This window comes from Ptiloglossa arizonensis, chromosome 5 (genome assembly GCF_051014685.1).
Source record: "Ptiloglossa arizonensis isolate GNS036 chromosome 5, iyPtiAriz1_principal, whole genome shotgun sequence".
Classification (NCBI taxonomy): domain Eukaryota; kingdom Metazoa; phylum Arthropoda; class Insecta; order Hymenoptera; family Colletidae; genus Ptiloglossa; species Ptiloglossa arizonensis.
Window position 1 is genome coordinate 17,863,615 of NC_135052.1, and position 16,911 is coordinate 17,880,525.

A 16,911-nucleotide genomic window follows, 5' to 3' on the forward strand; every position below is an offset into this window, starting at 1 on the left:
GAGAAGCAAAGAGGTACTTCGTTGATTTTGCAATCGTTGTAACGGGATTCAGTTCTCCACCATTTTGCCTAAACGACTGTGAAAATCCAACAGTACACACTGACAATAATTGAACCATAGATAAAAAAGATTTCAAAATATTCCTTAAAAAATCCATCTAACCCACACCTTGATTTAAAAACAATTTTTCGATGCCAATAGAATTCGCAATATTCGAAGCAGTTCCTGAAATTCCAAACTATTCTTCAGAAAATATAATAAATTTTTCAAAATTTCAAAATTTCAAAATTTCAAAATTTCAAAATTTCTAAATATTTCTTAAAAAATCCATACACTCTATTTCTCCGTTAAAAATTGATATCTCGAACCCGGTCTCGTCGAGTACGATTCACCCGTGAAATTCCGATACAATTCTTTCGCAATGTTCGAAGCAGTTGCAACAATTTCGAAAACACCGATACATCTCTCGAGTACCATATTCGTGTAGCATATTTCTCGTTCGGAATTCAATTTTTTGCCACCGGTGGTGATACCCGACACTCGATGGCTACATTAGCTCGATCGTCGAACGAGCAGTGAAAATCTCAAGTATTCGCGTTCCCTCGATAAATCTTAATCCTGTCCGACTCCCGTTCACGGTACAAGCTGAAACCCTCAATGGATGTATCGCCGGGACACGTTTTACACGCGTGTACGTACACGTCGATTGCACACGCGAGCCAGATATTTACAAGGTAAATCGCTATCGGTAGCCGGTAAAGGCTCCCGTGCCACCCAGATCGTAATTCGTGCCACGACAGCCGAGATCGGCTAACAAACACGATCGACGGTGATTACCGCTTGACTGCCAACGAAGCAAACTGCTGCTGGTTGCTACGGACGTTGCGAACACACGGCAACGTGCATGCACCTGTAATCAACGCGCGCGATGCACTTTCGTACAGTGCGCGTAGTAAACCACCTGGGAAGACAACTGACTTTCAAATGTTTTTACAAAGAAATTTATCTCAAATTCCATCGCATATTTTCGAAAGACGTTACGACTTATTTTATTCTATATTCTATATTCTATCTCATAAGTTCCTCTTTTTGCTCGATCATCGATTTTTCTGAGACACCTACGAGGAATAATGTACCAAAATCTAGCGGTAGTTCTAGTGTTGATAAAGTCGAAAGAATTGGAATCACATCGTATCTACCAACTAGAAACTAGTCATTTTGACTGATTGGTAAATCTAGAAATTTTCCAGTTGATTTTTACATTATTTTTTTTTCTGTCACTATAAGAGAGAAACGTAATCACTTCGTTGGCGAGTAATAGAGAATTTTGAAGATACATTAAACGATAAATTCTTTCACGTAGCACTGGGTAGCGTGTTTGTCTATAGAGAATCCATTTTTCACGTGAAAAAAAAACGTCAGTGTGTGGCTAGCTACCTCCTTTATTATTTCGCTTGCTACCGCGACCTCGCCACTCGCCGATTAAAATCTTCAGCTTGATTGCAAATTACTCGAAAAAGGAAAATAGAACGAAAACAACTACGAAAGGCGCGTCGAATGAAATAGTACGGTGCACCGATGTAAATCAATTTTAATGGCTTGTTTTTCCGTCAGCGATTTTGTTACTGCGGCTGAGACTCGAGGTATAAAATTTCCACCGATTACAACTCCTCGTCGAACGATATTACAATGAAGGCTATTCTAAACAAATTTAACGTGAAATGAAAATCATCTAAGGAAAACATCGTTTACGTGATTATATAAATATACAAAACGATGACACGTGTCTGAATAAATTGCACTTGAAAATTCTTGATGATTAAATTATAAATTAGTCGTAATAAATGAAAATGTGACAAAACAAGAAGAAACATCCTGATATGATTAATAACATTAACCGTAATAATTCGATCAAATAATAATAATAAGAAGAAGAACAATAATTCAATAGAATAATAACAATAATAATAATTCAATAGAACCATAATAATAATGATAATAATAGTAACAACAACAATAATTCAATAGAATAATAATAATAATAATATTAACAACAACAATAATTCAATAAAATGATAATAATAATTCAAAAATCCATACCTCCCTCGGTTTCAGCGCTCGAAGTTGTAACGTGCAGTACATTAGTTAGTTTCTTAATTATTATTTCCAATATTGCTGTCAGACTATTAATTTTCCCAATAATCGATCACATCTTTTTTGTGAGCTCTACATGATCAACCAGAAATTTTACAGACCTTTTCAGAGATTTTACAGAGTCTTTCAGAGACTGCTTAATTTTTCTACAATCTCTTGTAAAGAGAGTACAGTTACAAATTTACAATTTCATTATTACGAGTTACCTGACGATAATTTTCTTTCCATAATAATAATTCAATCACACCGTAATAATAACAACAATAATTCAATCGCACCATATTAATGATGACAATTCAATTGCACCACAATACATAATAATAATAATTTAATAGTAACAATAATAATAATTGAATAGAATAATACGGTAAATGTACATATACACGAAAAGAAAAACGTATCACCTGACAAAGGTCTGTAATGGGTCAAAACGTGATGTCTCAACTTCCAACTATAGTAACAATAATCATTGTCGAAAAACAAGCCACTTAATATTTACTTATCGTACTATTTCGTTCGGTGTGCCTCTCATAGTCGCTCGCGAGCGCTGTACTCGTTCTTGCGCTTAACCTAGACCTCCTCCTCGGTTTCTCTCGTAGTTTTGTAATAATCTTGCTAGACGACGAGGACTGGTCCCGGATGAAAAATGAACGGAACGAATCGGCGTGCTTTTCTTCCCCGAGGCAAATGGAGAAGCGTCATTAAAAGGTGCCCAGTAGACGGTCCACGCGATGAACAGTAACTACCGAGGAATATGCAAAGAACAGCTGCTGCAGAGTTCCGGATGCACTTCCAAACGCATCGCGCCGACCCTGACCGACCATCGATCGGAAGACAGTTGCGGTGAGAAATTGCTTCAAGTTAGAAGCTTAAGGAATGGTGAACTTACAACGGAGAATTTTTCAAGGAACGCGTGAAAATTGATCACATCGTTGTGTATAGTTATCGAAGGATAAGAATCTACGAAAGATTGTAGTATACGAGACAAATATGACGACACAGGTATTGCTATTACATTATTTTTTTTTCTGTCACTATAAGAGAGAAACGTAATCACTTCGTTGGAGAGTAATAGAGAATTTTGAAGATATACTAGACTAAATAATATATTTTATATTATTAAATAAATATTTAATTTTATCTATTTTTATCCAAACTATTTATTAAATTATTGCTATCTATTTTTTGAAAAAATCTTAATCATAAAAATTGCTCTGATCGTACTGTTCGAAGTAATTAGAGGATTTTGTATCAGTAAGACGAACTGAATTTTTTTTAGACGTATTATTTAGACGTTTAGTATTTAGACGAATAGTGCACACTAGTAAAAATAACTATTGAAATGCATTCAAATTTATTTCTTTAGACGATCCTCGAATTATTTTAAGTAACGTATAGCTTGAGGTGCCTTGAAACATTTAAGTATTTTTATTACAACTTAAAATTAACGCAAATACAATCATATATTCGAATTGATACTAACCTATCAGTTACGTAATAGTTTGTTAAAAATGGTAACAAAGACTGACTATAATTGCATTCGATGAACCTGGTTCATCGCGTTTTGGAGTATGTGATAAAATGGAGGTAAGGAAACTTATTAACAGCTTTGAAAGAAAGAATACAGATGGCGTTGATGTTTTTCTGAATAACGATCTAACCACAATCGAATATCACGTTTCTCTCTTCAAATTGAAGACGTCATCCTCTCACCAAACACAGGTTAATTCCAAATAAACAATCAACTTAAACCTTCTTCGACTTCGTGCTCTTGCTCTTCGTGCTCTTGCTTTTCACGATCTTCTTGCTGCTTTGAACACTCAAAGGCTTTGTAGTGTCGATGTAAGCCTTCCTCTTCTCGATCGCCTCGTCTAACAAAGCTCTCCTCTCCCAAAACAAATCCCTGTGCTCGCTGAAAAGCTCCCGATACTTCTCCTTCCGGTTCTTCAACAGACACTTCATCTCTTCGAGGGCATCGTGATGGTCCTCATTGGCGTAGATGATGTTCATCTTGCGGATGTTGCTCAACACCTCTTCGTCGTGCGCGGTTTTTATCCAAGGTTTGTCCTCTTCGTCCTCGCTGACTTTGTAGATCGAGTAATCCATCGAAGGCAATCTTCGAAACGGTTTGGTCGTTCTGACCTCCATCTTGGAAGTTTCCGAGTAACCCTCGGCCGCCATAGCTCCATTCTCGCGCTTCGTGGAGACTCGAGAGTTGACCGAGAACGTTTTGCTGACGTCAGTTGTCGAGGATTCAGATTCTGCTTTGACCTCGTATTTAGCTAAGAAGGCTTCTCTTAGCTCTCTACCGCGCTTGATACAATCGGGATTGTCCTTCACCCAGGTTTCCTTCATTTCAACTAACTCCTTCTCTTTAGTTCTGTCTTGAAACACCTGTCGATTGAAATTGTCGATTAACCGTAGAGCCTGCTTCATTTTCCTTTCCGTGTAAGATGTCGCCATTTTATTCGAAATTACTACAGAAAGAAAAATGTCTCTCACAGGATTCCGAAAGGTCTTTCGAATTGGATGAAGAAATCACAAGTGAGAATATTAACAGAAAATAAGTAGTTAAATTTACATTTGAGTTACTTAACTTTTAACATGGGAGCACACTGTACTCTAAGGAGTCACTAAGTTGACGAATTTAAAGAATACTATTAAGTCCATTTCCATCGAGATAAACTCCAAATAATTAAAATTGTAAGAAACTATTGTTCGGAAAGTTATTTCGTTTTTTTTTTGGTGAAAATGAAACATGATTTTTTTAGAGTGTATAAACATTTTATTAAATTACATATTCTCCATTTTGGAAAACGAAATGACTTTCCAAACGACCTAATACAATTTTATCTCTTAGTGCGTAAAGCTAAAACTCTGAACCCTAACCTAAAACCCTTCTTGTCCCTGTAACGTTCCTTTCGCCAACTCACCAACTCCCTCTAGCACAATTGCGGAGAAACAAAAATCTGAGAAACAAAATGGCACCTCCACGCTGCTTCCAGAATCGGTGACCACCTGCAGAACCCAATACGGTGTCTCGAGAACCTGGCCACCATTGTTGACCTGCTTCGAGCTCTTCCTCATTCTTGGTGCTTCCGATTTGGACGATCTGCTTCGGATCGAAGTGGAAGACTTCGTTCTAACAGAAGAGGTCCTCCTCGACTTGCTTTCCATCACGGTGAGCCACTCCGATTCCGTCAGAGGCCAACTGTCCTCCAAAACGAAAGCCTCGGCGCAATAAGTGTGACAACCAAGCGACTCTTGGCTGTCTTTGGCCTCGCTGAGGTCCCCTGTCGAGTCATTTTCATCTTCGTTCGAAAGTCTATTATTATTTACGTTACTACCAGGATTGTCATCGGTGACGCAATCCATTGGCAAGAACCCCAAGTTGCTGGACTTCCTCGGCAATCCTAAATGCACGAATGGCAAGATAACCGCAGAGATTCCCTTAGCTTCGGACAACACCCTCCCAGACTTCTCGGTGACTCTGAAGCTGATCTTCACGCGATCGTAGGACGTCCTCAATCTGAAGGACACCGCGCAGGGATTCGTCGTTCGAACGATCCACTTCGAAATGCACATGTTCACGTTCGGTATGTAAATATTGGACAGTTCCTCGGTCGTCAGAAGGGGCAGGGTTAACACAGAGGGAGAAGTTTCATTGTTCAGGGGATAGAACACCGGCTGCCCTTTCATAGTGATCACGCTTATCGTCCAGGGCAACTCTTTGAACGCACGATCCTCGCTCCAACCGTAACAGAAGATCGTGTACCCTGCGCTCGAGTGGGGATAACGAGTGGTGACCACGTTGTTCACCACTCTAAGCATCTCTCGTCCAGTGTCGTTGTCAAAGACTCGCACACTGTACCTGGGTAAATCGACGAATAGATCAACGCCCGCACGAACCGTCTCCGTGACCCGTGAGTTCACCGTGAACCTCGCCACGGGTAGCCACTGATTCGGTTTGACGTTCGTCAATCTACCAGTCAGCTCTTGCATCTGTAGGATGTACTTGAAGTCCCTGGAGCACGGGTATATGTCGTGGAGCCTGTCCAAGTGCCCCAGCATATTCCTCAACAGTTGATTGGCCAGTGATTCCCGTTTCTCGTAGTTGAACAGCTCCACCAGCTTCGCCAGGTTCCTCGCGACCCCTTGGTGCTCCTTGTGACGAGGATCGTGGATTTCGCGGTACTTTCTGACGATATGCCCCTTGAATAAAGATTGAATGACAGTGGCAGCGTGATCCTCGTTGAAAAGCATCGGATCGGACAGCTCCACGTCGACGAGAGAGGATGTTTCCAACATTTGTTCGCCGATGTTGAACTCCCGCATGTTTTGCAGTATCTGGGACATCGAATTCAAGTACCGCATCCCGATTGCTGGGTTCAGGAAAAAGATTCTCAACGAGCGTAGAACCTCTGGCACCTGGTCCTCTGGCAGGTGCTTCTTGATCAGTTGTATCTTCTCGTCGATGAAACAGTCGTGTATGTAATTGTTGAAGGATTTGTGCCGGTGTTGGTGCTGTACGTTCTCAGCGGGTGGCACGTAGCTGTTGTAGTAATCTGTCAAAGCTTCGGCGTAGAGATCGGTGCCGAATGCTTGGTAGGCGTTGCTCACGGATCGGCTGATTTGCTTCGCTGTTTGATCGATCATCATCGACTCGGTGGACATCACTTCGTACATCTTCCTACGGTTCCCCAGGACGAACAACGTGTCCGAGGAGATCGTCACGTAGCAACGTGTCTTCGAACGACAGTACATTCGCAGCAGATGTCTACCCGGATTAAGTTCCATGACGGTGGACCTCGTTCCAGCGGTTGTCAGGTGAATCAAGTTGTTGGACTCCTTCGGTCTGTGAAACCAACGGTACTTCTCTATCGTCAGATAGTCCCGGCTCATGGCCGGTGCCCTCGTGGGATTGGTTGGCTTCGTGTCGCCTTCTCCCAACGTGGGAACGGTCGATGATCGGGAATCGGTGACCTGGAAGGTGGAGAAGTTGATCAGAAAGAACTTTTCTTCCAAGGAGTCGACGAAAATGTACAGGGCCTCGTTTCTGGCGTGAGATATTCTCCAGGGCCAAGGGTAGACATCTGTGAACTCGGATTCCTTGCAATGGAAGCTTCTGCTGTCCCTTTTGCTACCTTTCTTCGTCTCTGGTAGCTGATCGTTGAGTTTTCCGTTGACGTAACGATCGGAGATCCTCGCTGTGTATTGAAAGTAATCCAGCTTGTAGAAGAAGTGGATTTCTTTGACGTAGGGCTCCATTTTGTTGAAGTCCACCCAGAAAGAGATGTCCACTGACGGGTTCTCTAACTTTTGGGACTCTTTCGGTGAAGTCTTTCGGGATTCTTTAGGCGTTCTTTTCGAGGATTTCTTCGAGCTGTCACTTTTCTTCGAGGATTCCTCCGACGTGATTTTATCGTCGACGTCCTTCTTTTCCAAGATGTTATTCAGATTCGGGTTAGTGAATTTTTCGACTACACTCTTCTCGAAATTTTTCATGGGGCTGATAATTTTCAGAGAACGAATAGGTACAAAATACTCGACCGGGTCGATTTTACCCTCTTCGATCATCCATTTTAGCCAACGATGGAGCTTCCATCTCGCCAGAGGGGGCTTCACCTGTGTCATTTGTTATATTTTAATGTCTTTATATGCTACAGTCCGTATTAAATCAATCGACGGTTCGAATACGCGTTTTCCATTGTAAATTGAGCGATGCACGACTACATAGCTGACAATTACGTGACTATAATAAAGTTTCCATAGTTGGTAATCACGTGATTGCAGTAAAGTCTCCATAGTTGGCAATCATGTGACTACAGTAAAGTCCCCATAGTTGGCAATCATGTGACTACAGTAAAGTCTCCATAGTTGGCAATCATGTGACTACAGTAAAGTCTCCATAGTTGGCAATCATGTGACTATAGTAAAGCCTCCATGGTTGTCAATCAGTGACTACTCCATAAATGACACTCACTGTCCCCACTCCACGATGAGTTTTTCTCGAATCTAGTCAACCGTGTAATCGGATAGTCGATTCTAAGATTTCAGACTCTCATCGTAAAATAAACTATAAACGTTTAAAAAAATGGTAACGTAATTTCAACAAATAAAAATTTGTAAGGTTAAACGAACAACGATCGTAACAAAGAATCGTAGATTTACGTGAATGAAGAAACGAGAGATTTTTTTGTATCGATGAAATTTGAAATAAAATTTGTTTCGAGCTTTTTAAATAAATTCGAAATAGATTTATCGAAAAATTGCGAGACGTACATCTTTGGGATCCAGAGGTACGTCGCGAGACTGCGCAACGTAAACAAAATGGCTCCAACAAGGGGACAAACCGGGCACAGTTTCCGAGGAGAGAGTCCTCGTGTCGTCCAAACCGAGAAACAAAGTTACCGGTCGGGGTTTGCTCAACACTGTTAACTTTTTGGCGCGTCCGTTAAATTGTTTCGAACCGCTCTTCTTGGACTTTCTCGTTCGTATCGTGTCCTTGGACTTCTTCCCATCAATGCTGTCCTCCGGAGAGTTTACATCTGTTCGTAAAGCGTTAAAACTATAAACGGATCGTAAGAACGATAAACACACTCGACGTAGAACCAACCCTGACTCCCTGCTTCCATGACATCCGCTTTCCACTCGAAATGGTCCACGTATTTACTCAACAGGTCCCATTTGTCTTTGGGTGACAGATAGTCGATATTTAATCGTAAAGAAACCCATCCTGCATTTCATAAAATGTGATAAATAACATGAGAGAAATACAGGACAATTGATTTTCAAATGACGGTAAAAGAACTTTTTTTTTCTGAAATTTGTTAACCTCCCGACGATATCTATGATTTAAAATGTCTCTACTTTGAAATTTTTATTCGTGCATAAATTGTCTTGGAGTATTTCATTATAATCGTTCTTAAATTTGTTCTCATTGGTATGTGAGACATTGGAAGAAGGTTTATATCATTTTTGTCAGAGTTTGTTGCTATATTTGTCGCCTTACCGGTTAAACAAGCGACAGGATGGAAATCCACGATCTCGCGATGTTGAGACCACGTCAGGGAGCATAGTTTCAATAGAGCCTTCGAGAGGAGCATGGGCCACAACTCATGATTGTTTGCAGTGCGAGGTAAAATTGGCAATCCTTCAAGGTTCACCGGTATCATATCATCCACTATGACACGGCGCCATGATCCCAGAAAATATAGTCGTACGATATATTTTCCTTGAATCGAACACACGTGTTACACATACTCGAATAAATCCATAAAAATTAATTTCTTGCAAAAGAGACCTAGAGGGGTTTCGCACAGTTTGTATATAAAAAAATAAAAATTGTTATCATTGTAATGGTAGCGATAATTATCGTAGTATTGGCTTGTATAATTGTGACAATAATAAATAAAAAAGATAAAATTACCAAAGAATCCATTTAATATTAACTGTTCAAATTGTTCATATAACAAGACTATTTTATTTGAACAATGTTTATGAAAATTAGTGCCCACCATTTTACGAAAACACTGTCCAACTTATACTCAAAATGAAAATAAAATAACAATACTTGTCCTGGACACTCTAATCGTTAAAGTGTTAATTAATCGAATTGGTAACAAGTTGTGGGTAATGTTAATAATTTACATCTTTTGAAAAAAAATTAAAAGTCCTTGAGTATACCATTTGGATTTACGAGGGGCAGATGTTGCACCCCTTTACCAGCTTTGTTCATCGAATACACATTCAACCAACCATGCCAAGGTTGGTACCGCCCATTCCAATAGAAATTGTCATCCTCGCCACTTATTTCCAATCCATCTCGACCACAGTACTGCAGGTTTATTAGCGTGGAGATAAACCATCGTACGAACTGAAAGTCGTTCCTCGTTGAATAATCGTTTAAGCTATTATGGATCTACGTTAATTTTTTCAGGAGAAATACTTGTATTCATTCAATTAAAGTATATTAGCGCCACTTGTAAAATTACTCTCAAAAACTATTTCACAGAATCTAATTCTAATAAATTCTAATATTTTTTCGTGCAAAAATTATTCCTTCTACATATACGATCCCTTTGGAACTTTTTATCCACTCGACGAATAAAATGTTTTGAAATGACCTTGAAATTTAAGGTCACGAAAAATTTTGCACATTACAAAGTATTTTTAACAGATCACCGATTCAAATAAATTTTCTTATCTGTCGATGCTACAATAGATAATTTTTTTTACACACTTTTACAATATAGAGAACATCAAAGTAATATACCGATTTAAAAAGTCAGGCGAGAATTTATACATTTTACGAGTATAGATTATTACAAGTATTTCGTCAATGTATTGATTTTTAATCAATAATTACACTCGAATAATTTATACTATTGCTATTAACAATCTATACTCGGAATACCTAAAATTGTTGTTAACCAAATAAAACGAAATATGAGCGTACCTCACTGTGCAATATATGTTTGTTGTTAGTGATTAAATCTGGATACTCCAAATTGGTGACGAACACCGTCAATGGTACCTAAATACAATTTCAATTTGTTGTTGAACGATTAAAATTATACATAGACCTCGAGAAGTAAGAAAATAAATAAACGAGTTAGTTTTCAATTCGTTATAAAATAAAATAAGAAAGCGAAAAGAATAAATCTGAAACCAATTAAAGAAACAACCTACAGTTCGATTCCTTATGTTCTCTGCTCTTATCCATGCATGGGGTTTCAAAGATGGCGGCAACTGAACCAATTGTGTGTCGAGGAACAAACCATCCGTGCCATCTACGATTAATAATACGAATAAAATTGTAAAAAGATTTATTTTACTGTCAAACTACTTCTAGGAATTATCCAATTCTCTTTGTTCAACGTCACGTCGGACCATTCTGGCCATAATATAGAATCATCGGTAACGGAGACGACAAATTCGGACTCTGTATCTCTTTTGGATTTCGTAGACATATCTGAAACTCGCTACCATCGACAAAAGACGATAGTTCTTTTTACAAATCGTGGATGAATAGCATAAAAGTACTGTCAGAATTGCTCGTTACAATTCGTGCGCACTTTTATGACATGAACAGAAAAAACAAAACAATCACTGCTAAGAGTTTTGAAAAAAGTATATATTTATTGAATCTCTGTATTATACATAACTATATGAAGATGAAATGCGAATCTATGTCAAAAACAGACTTGATAAAAAATTACAATTTAAAAAGAAAAACTCTATCCCGTTAGTAGCTACACCGCGATGACGTCATCGCCCGCATTAAGAAATTAAACGTATGGAAGATATATATATAATCCAGTACATGTGTAAGTTCTACAAAAAATAATATTCTCGATCTCACTTGTAGCCCCCCCTCCCCTCCCCCCTCCTGCTCCACCCTTCGTTATATCAACTCAGTAACGAATCAATATTTACATCAATTCTATCAATGATTACGATGAGCTTGTATGCACGTTTACACCGTTAGAACGAAGTTTTAACTCGCAGGTTCACAGTTACATATTTTCCTAACAAGAAAAATAATACTACTCGTACATCAAGAAATTACCATTAGCCCTCGTGTGCAATTTTGTACAATGCTAACTATACTTTGTTTTTCTTGAACGATATTTAAGATGTAGTTTTATAGTCCCTCAATCAGGCTCGGTTTAGTTTTATAGTCGGTTTTAATAGTTAATCTTTTAGTTCTATACACGTAAGTAGGCGTGAAGTGTTTTACCGTCTAAAAACACACACTTATTAGGTCGTTGGTAGAATCTCATAAGTATTAAGGCATTGTTCCATTCTTCCTTTCGTTTTCTTTTCTTTTTTTTTAAGATACATTAAAAATGGTTGACTGAAGCGTTTGTTTTTTTTTTTGTTTTCTTTTTTTTCTTTTGATAATCGTCTTATCACGTATTTAGAGATAAATAACGTCGAGAATTTACAATAACTTATAAGTTACTTATCCGATAGATAGGTTTAAGGATATAAATACAATGGAATATTTGATGGAATGTTGATTACGCTTCTCTAATGAACGTGTCACTGTATTATCGTATTTTAAAATATTTTTTTGGAACACAAGGAGATCGGCTGATACATTATACTGTATCAGTTTTTAAGTAAGATTAATTTTAATCCGTAGAAATTAAATTCTCCTGTATATAGTTAAGTTCGTTAATAAGTGTCAGCCCTTTGGAGTATCGATATTATTATAGAATTTAGTCAATTAGGTATAAATGCGTAAAGTACATGAACGACGAAAGATAAAAATGGTAACGTTCGTCATAAATTATTATAATCGCACGTGTTACCAACTTTGATTGATCCGGGCGGAACGCTCCGCTTACTTACGTTCGTCAACGTACAATAGAGAGAACAGTAAATACAGGAAGGTACATACAAGTAACAACGACCAACAACTTCCTTCCTTGCCCTCAGTATTTAGCTTTCAACGCATCAACGTTTGGCACCATGTAAGCAGGCAGTACGACATACCGTACTTTGCTGCGATTTGCAAAAACAATCGGTGGCCAAATAAATTGTACAACGCCAGATATGTAAAAGATAATGCCAGGATCATTAGATCTTCAATACACGATACTTAACAATGCAATAACTCTTTTACCGATTAAAATGTTCGTGCCATTCGTGCATGTAGCCTGGCAGTGCTCATAACGGCATGCGCTTGTTCTAGTGAATATCTTTTTATCGTGAATTATTTAACTACTTTTTAGTAGCTGCTACGAAACCATAATATTATACTCCAAAAATACTAATATAAAATTATACTCTATTCAACAGTGTATAACACATCCCGAGCGTTTGAACGCATAACTTAGGCTCGTATGTACAGCATTTGGCACCACATTACGGACACTTAAACAATGAACAGAAAAGAAGTTCAATTCCATTTTAAAAATGAAAAACTAATACCAGTTCAAGTGGACGGTATGATAATACCTTGCAGTTTCCTAGAAATTGAATCATACTCGTACAATGATTTCATAGGCTGTAAATGGTCATTAAGCACTGAACGGTTCGTGAATTATAAAATAAAACAAATAATTGCATGAATGTTGCAGAATTCCAAGCAAATGGTGTTACCACAGGACCTCATGCGCTCATTTTTAAGTCGCTCCCCGCTCATTAACGTTTTAGTAAGTTTTGCCAGGCCCTGAAGCTCTTTGATCATCCATTCGTCCCGCTTGAAGTCTCTGAACTAAAGCGAAAAGATCTTCGGGAACGGTCGAGCCTGCTTGAGTTCCGTTAGATCTTTGGCTATGTTCCTCTTCAGCATCTTGCACCGTTGATGGCGCAGGTAGAGGACTCCGCTGATCTTCCAAACGTGAACCCTATTTGAATGAATCATTCAAGTATTTTAAATTAAGTATATATCTCAAAGAAAACTCCTATAATATGTGGTATATACCTGGCACCTCACAAGCATTTCATAGAAGGAATCATCAGCATCTTGATTAGTATTTAGGCCAGGTAAGTAAGGCAACGTCACTCGTTGCTCATCCATCCTTTTACTTTGCACTCCAGCAATTAGTTCGAACAAATCTTCTCCGTCTCTGAAAATAAAATCAATGTATTTTAATATACAATGGTAGCGAATAATGAAACTCTTGATAAAATTACACACTTGTCATCCGAATCGCACGCTTCAGGCGTGATCGGTCTAAATTTCTGACTACGGTTTGTGTTCAATGCGCAGCGTTGATCATCCATTCTACCAGATTGAAAACGAGAAAGACGATCGAAGAAACTATCTTCTTCTTTTTGACTAAGCTGGGGCGTCACGTTATTACTTTTGTCGGTTTGAGATTCGGCTTGTTCTTTCAATTTTGCATCAGGTGTAAGCTGAATGCAAATTTTAATCGTGTTATAAATTTACAATTATTGACTTAATACTGTATATATAAATTAATTAAATAATAACACTACCTTAATAAGATCCAAATTGTCCATACTTTCTCGTCTAAGTCTGTATCTACATGGTGATGATATATTAACATTTGATCCTGTGTTAGTTGAAAGTTTCTGTGCAATATTTTCTTTATTATTCTCTTGTTGCCCTTTTTCCAGCCCTAAAATTTTTTGCAAGTCATCGACATTCATTTGTGCAGTAGCTTGGCCCATGGGATCTTCGAGTTCTTTCGAAATGTTTAAATGCAAATTGGCATAATGTAATGCCTTTTCATGATTGCCCATTGCTGCGTACGCATTGCCCAAAGACCAACAAGCGCGACCTTCACCTACGCGATCTTTAAGTTGTTGTGCTATTTCAAGATGCCACAAATGATATTCTATTGCAGTTGAATAATCCCGAAGAAGTGTATATGTATTTCCTAAAGAATAACATGCTTGTGCTTCTACTTCTCTGTCTCCTAAATCCTGTGCAAGATCTAGAGTTCTCCTACATCAAAGTAATATTCAACTTTAATTACATATTAATCTATTAAATAAAAAGGAACTGCAATGGAGATACATACTTGTAATGTTGTGCAGCTTTTTCAAATTCACCAAGAAATATATGTGAATTTCCTAAATTGCTGTTTGCTCTTCTCTCTGCAGCTTTATCGCCAAATTCTATGGCAATTTTTAATCTCTCATTGTGATAATAAATTGCTTGCTGAAAATCACCCAAAAGGTAAAATGTATTTCCTAGATTTCCACATGCTCTACCTTGTGCCGCAGAATCTTCTAATTCCTTCATTAACTCTAAATTTTCTCTGCAAAACAATTTGTATTATTTATGTATTCGTTATTTTCTATTTCCTAATTCAAAAATATCAATACTATAATCTTCTTACTCGTAATAGCATACAGCTTGCTGTAAACATTGTCTGACATCCTCAGAAAATTCTCCAGGATCCTGATGACCTACTTTACCAGCTTGTTTTCCTTTAGCATGATAAACATTTCCTAAATTGTATAAAGCCCTTCCCTCGCTGAGCTATATAATGAAATATATTTTTCACAAATTAAACAATTTAAGAAATTTAGAAGTCCAATCTATATTACAATCAATATTGTAATCGTACACACCTTATCTCCAATTTCCCTTGAGATTTCTAAGTGCCTTTTACAACAGATCATAGCTTCATCGAACTTTCCCATAACTTTCAATGTATTTCCTAAGTTCCCACTGGATTTAGCTTCCCCTAATTTGTCTCCCATATTACGTGCAAGTGTCAAATCCAATTTGTGATATTGCATTGCTTCCACATAATCTCCTAGATAAAAATATGCATTTCCCAATTGGCTGTAAATTGCACTTAATATCCGTAAGTCATCTGTACCGGCTTGGATCGCAGCTTGAAAGAATGCTACCCCAGATTTGCAATCTCCAGCCTTACATAAACGCTCACCCTCGAGCGCCAGTTCAAGGCACATGTTCCACCTTTCGCTATTCTGTCAATTATACAAAATCATCTATCTTATACTAAGCTATTGTTGATTAAAATTGTGTTTTTAGTTATTTAAAGTTTATTAGAAGATCTTTAGATAACTACCAGAACATAATTGTAAAATATCCCACACATAGTTACAATATGTTTCGCTTAAGAAAAAAATATGGAAAGGGATTGGAATGATCATGGGAGTGGCTGTTTGTACAACTTCAATAAACTAATAGCAAGTTGGAGCTTGTGCTAATATTCCATTTTGCCAGGACACAGAATACAAAATGAATAACAAAACAAATGACATGTTTGTTGGAAACATTTAATATTCATTGAAAAATACGTTAACAGGTGTACATATCATAGACTGAATAAAAAAACGTGTAATGTTGTAACATTTTGTATTCCTTTCGAAATATACTTTTTATTATATATAGAAATCCTCACGAAGTAAAAAAAGATAATAAATGCTATAATACGAAACAAATGGTTCACGAAAAAACGCGTTCATTGAACATTGTAATTCAATGACAAGATTAACATGAGTCACGCAAAGAGAAGTAGCAATTAACGTGGTTCACTTACTTGCCCTTCTGACGATAAGTTTTCAGCACTAGCGCTCAGAGACATCGTACTTCTTTTGCCTTTGTTCCCTTTGCAAATTAACAATCGATTCTTGTAGCTTTACGGCCGTAAATAACGCGAGTCTTATGTGCACGGTAGACGATTATTTGGGCTACGATAATAATTCGGTGAACACAATTTTTCACGCATTGTGATCTTCACGTTTCCCGTTCCGCAACCAATTCTCTCACATAATCGCATCTGCGTGTTTTTCGCGAATAAAATGCGCGTCGCTTTTCCCTCCAACCCCGCACCGATCGCCGCACTTTCCAAATGCAACTGACCGAAAATTGAGCGTCCAAACAAATGGCGCTTGATGCAATTTATTCACGCAATGTCCAATCGCGTTTCATTGGTAATTCGGTGACAAATCGAAATTCCCTATACGAAGTTTCGTACTGATGCATACACACACATGCCATTTTAACTCAGAAAGAAATGAATTATATATATATGGTAAATCGCACATCATCTTAAGTCTTACCCTTTGAGGAGAATATGGAATATGGTACGTCAAACGTATTTCTTTTTCCTTTACGACAAGTTTCTCATGCGGATGAAACTGTTATTCAAATTTTATAATAGGTTCTCAATCCAATGAACAGATTATTATTTATTAAATACTTATATTTTAATAGAATTTGTACATATTTAATTTGAATAAAATATACAATATTTTATTTACATGTATCAGAATTCTCTCTCAAATGATACGATA

At 37.7% G+C, this 16,911-nt stretch overlaps 2 protein-coding genes across 2 annotated transcripts; both read right to left on the minus strand.

Moving 5' to 3' along the window:
* Positions 1–3,629: 3,629 nt before the first annotated feature.
* Positions 3,630–8,675, minus strand: LOC143147441 (androglobin). Its single transcript, XM_076312687.1, has 4 exons — positions 8,625–8,675; positions 8,437–8,592; positions 5,143–7,779; positions 3,630–4,548 (listed from the first exon to the last, which is right to left on the minus strand). The coding sequence occupies exons 1-4, from the start codon at positions 8,673–8,675 to the stop codon at positions 3,901–3,903; spliced, it is 3,492 nt and encodes a 1,163-aa protein (XP_076168802.1). The 3' UTR covers positions 3,630–3,900.
* Positions 8,676–12,193: 3,518 nt separating this feature from the next.
* Positions 12,194–16,476, minus strand: Pins (G-protein-signaling modulator pins). Its single transcript, XM_076311132.1, has 8 exons — positions 16,155–16,476; positions 15,214–15,579; positions 14,979–15,121; positions 14,658–14,897; positions 14,110–14,581; positions 13,808–14,025; positions 13,592–13,736; positions 12,194–13,514 (listed from the first exon to the last, which is right to left on the minus strand). Exons 1-8 carry the CDS (start codon positions 16,197–16,199, stop codon positions 13,317–13,319), a joined length of 1,827 nt encoding a protein of 608 aa, XP_076167247.1. The 5' UTR covers positions 16,200–16,476; the 3' UTR covers positions 12,194–13,316.
* Between the last annotated feature and the right edge of the window lie 435 nt (positions 16,477–16,911).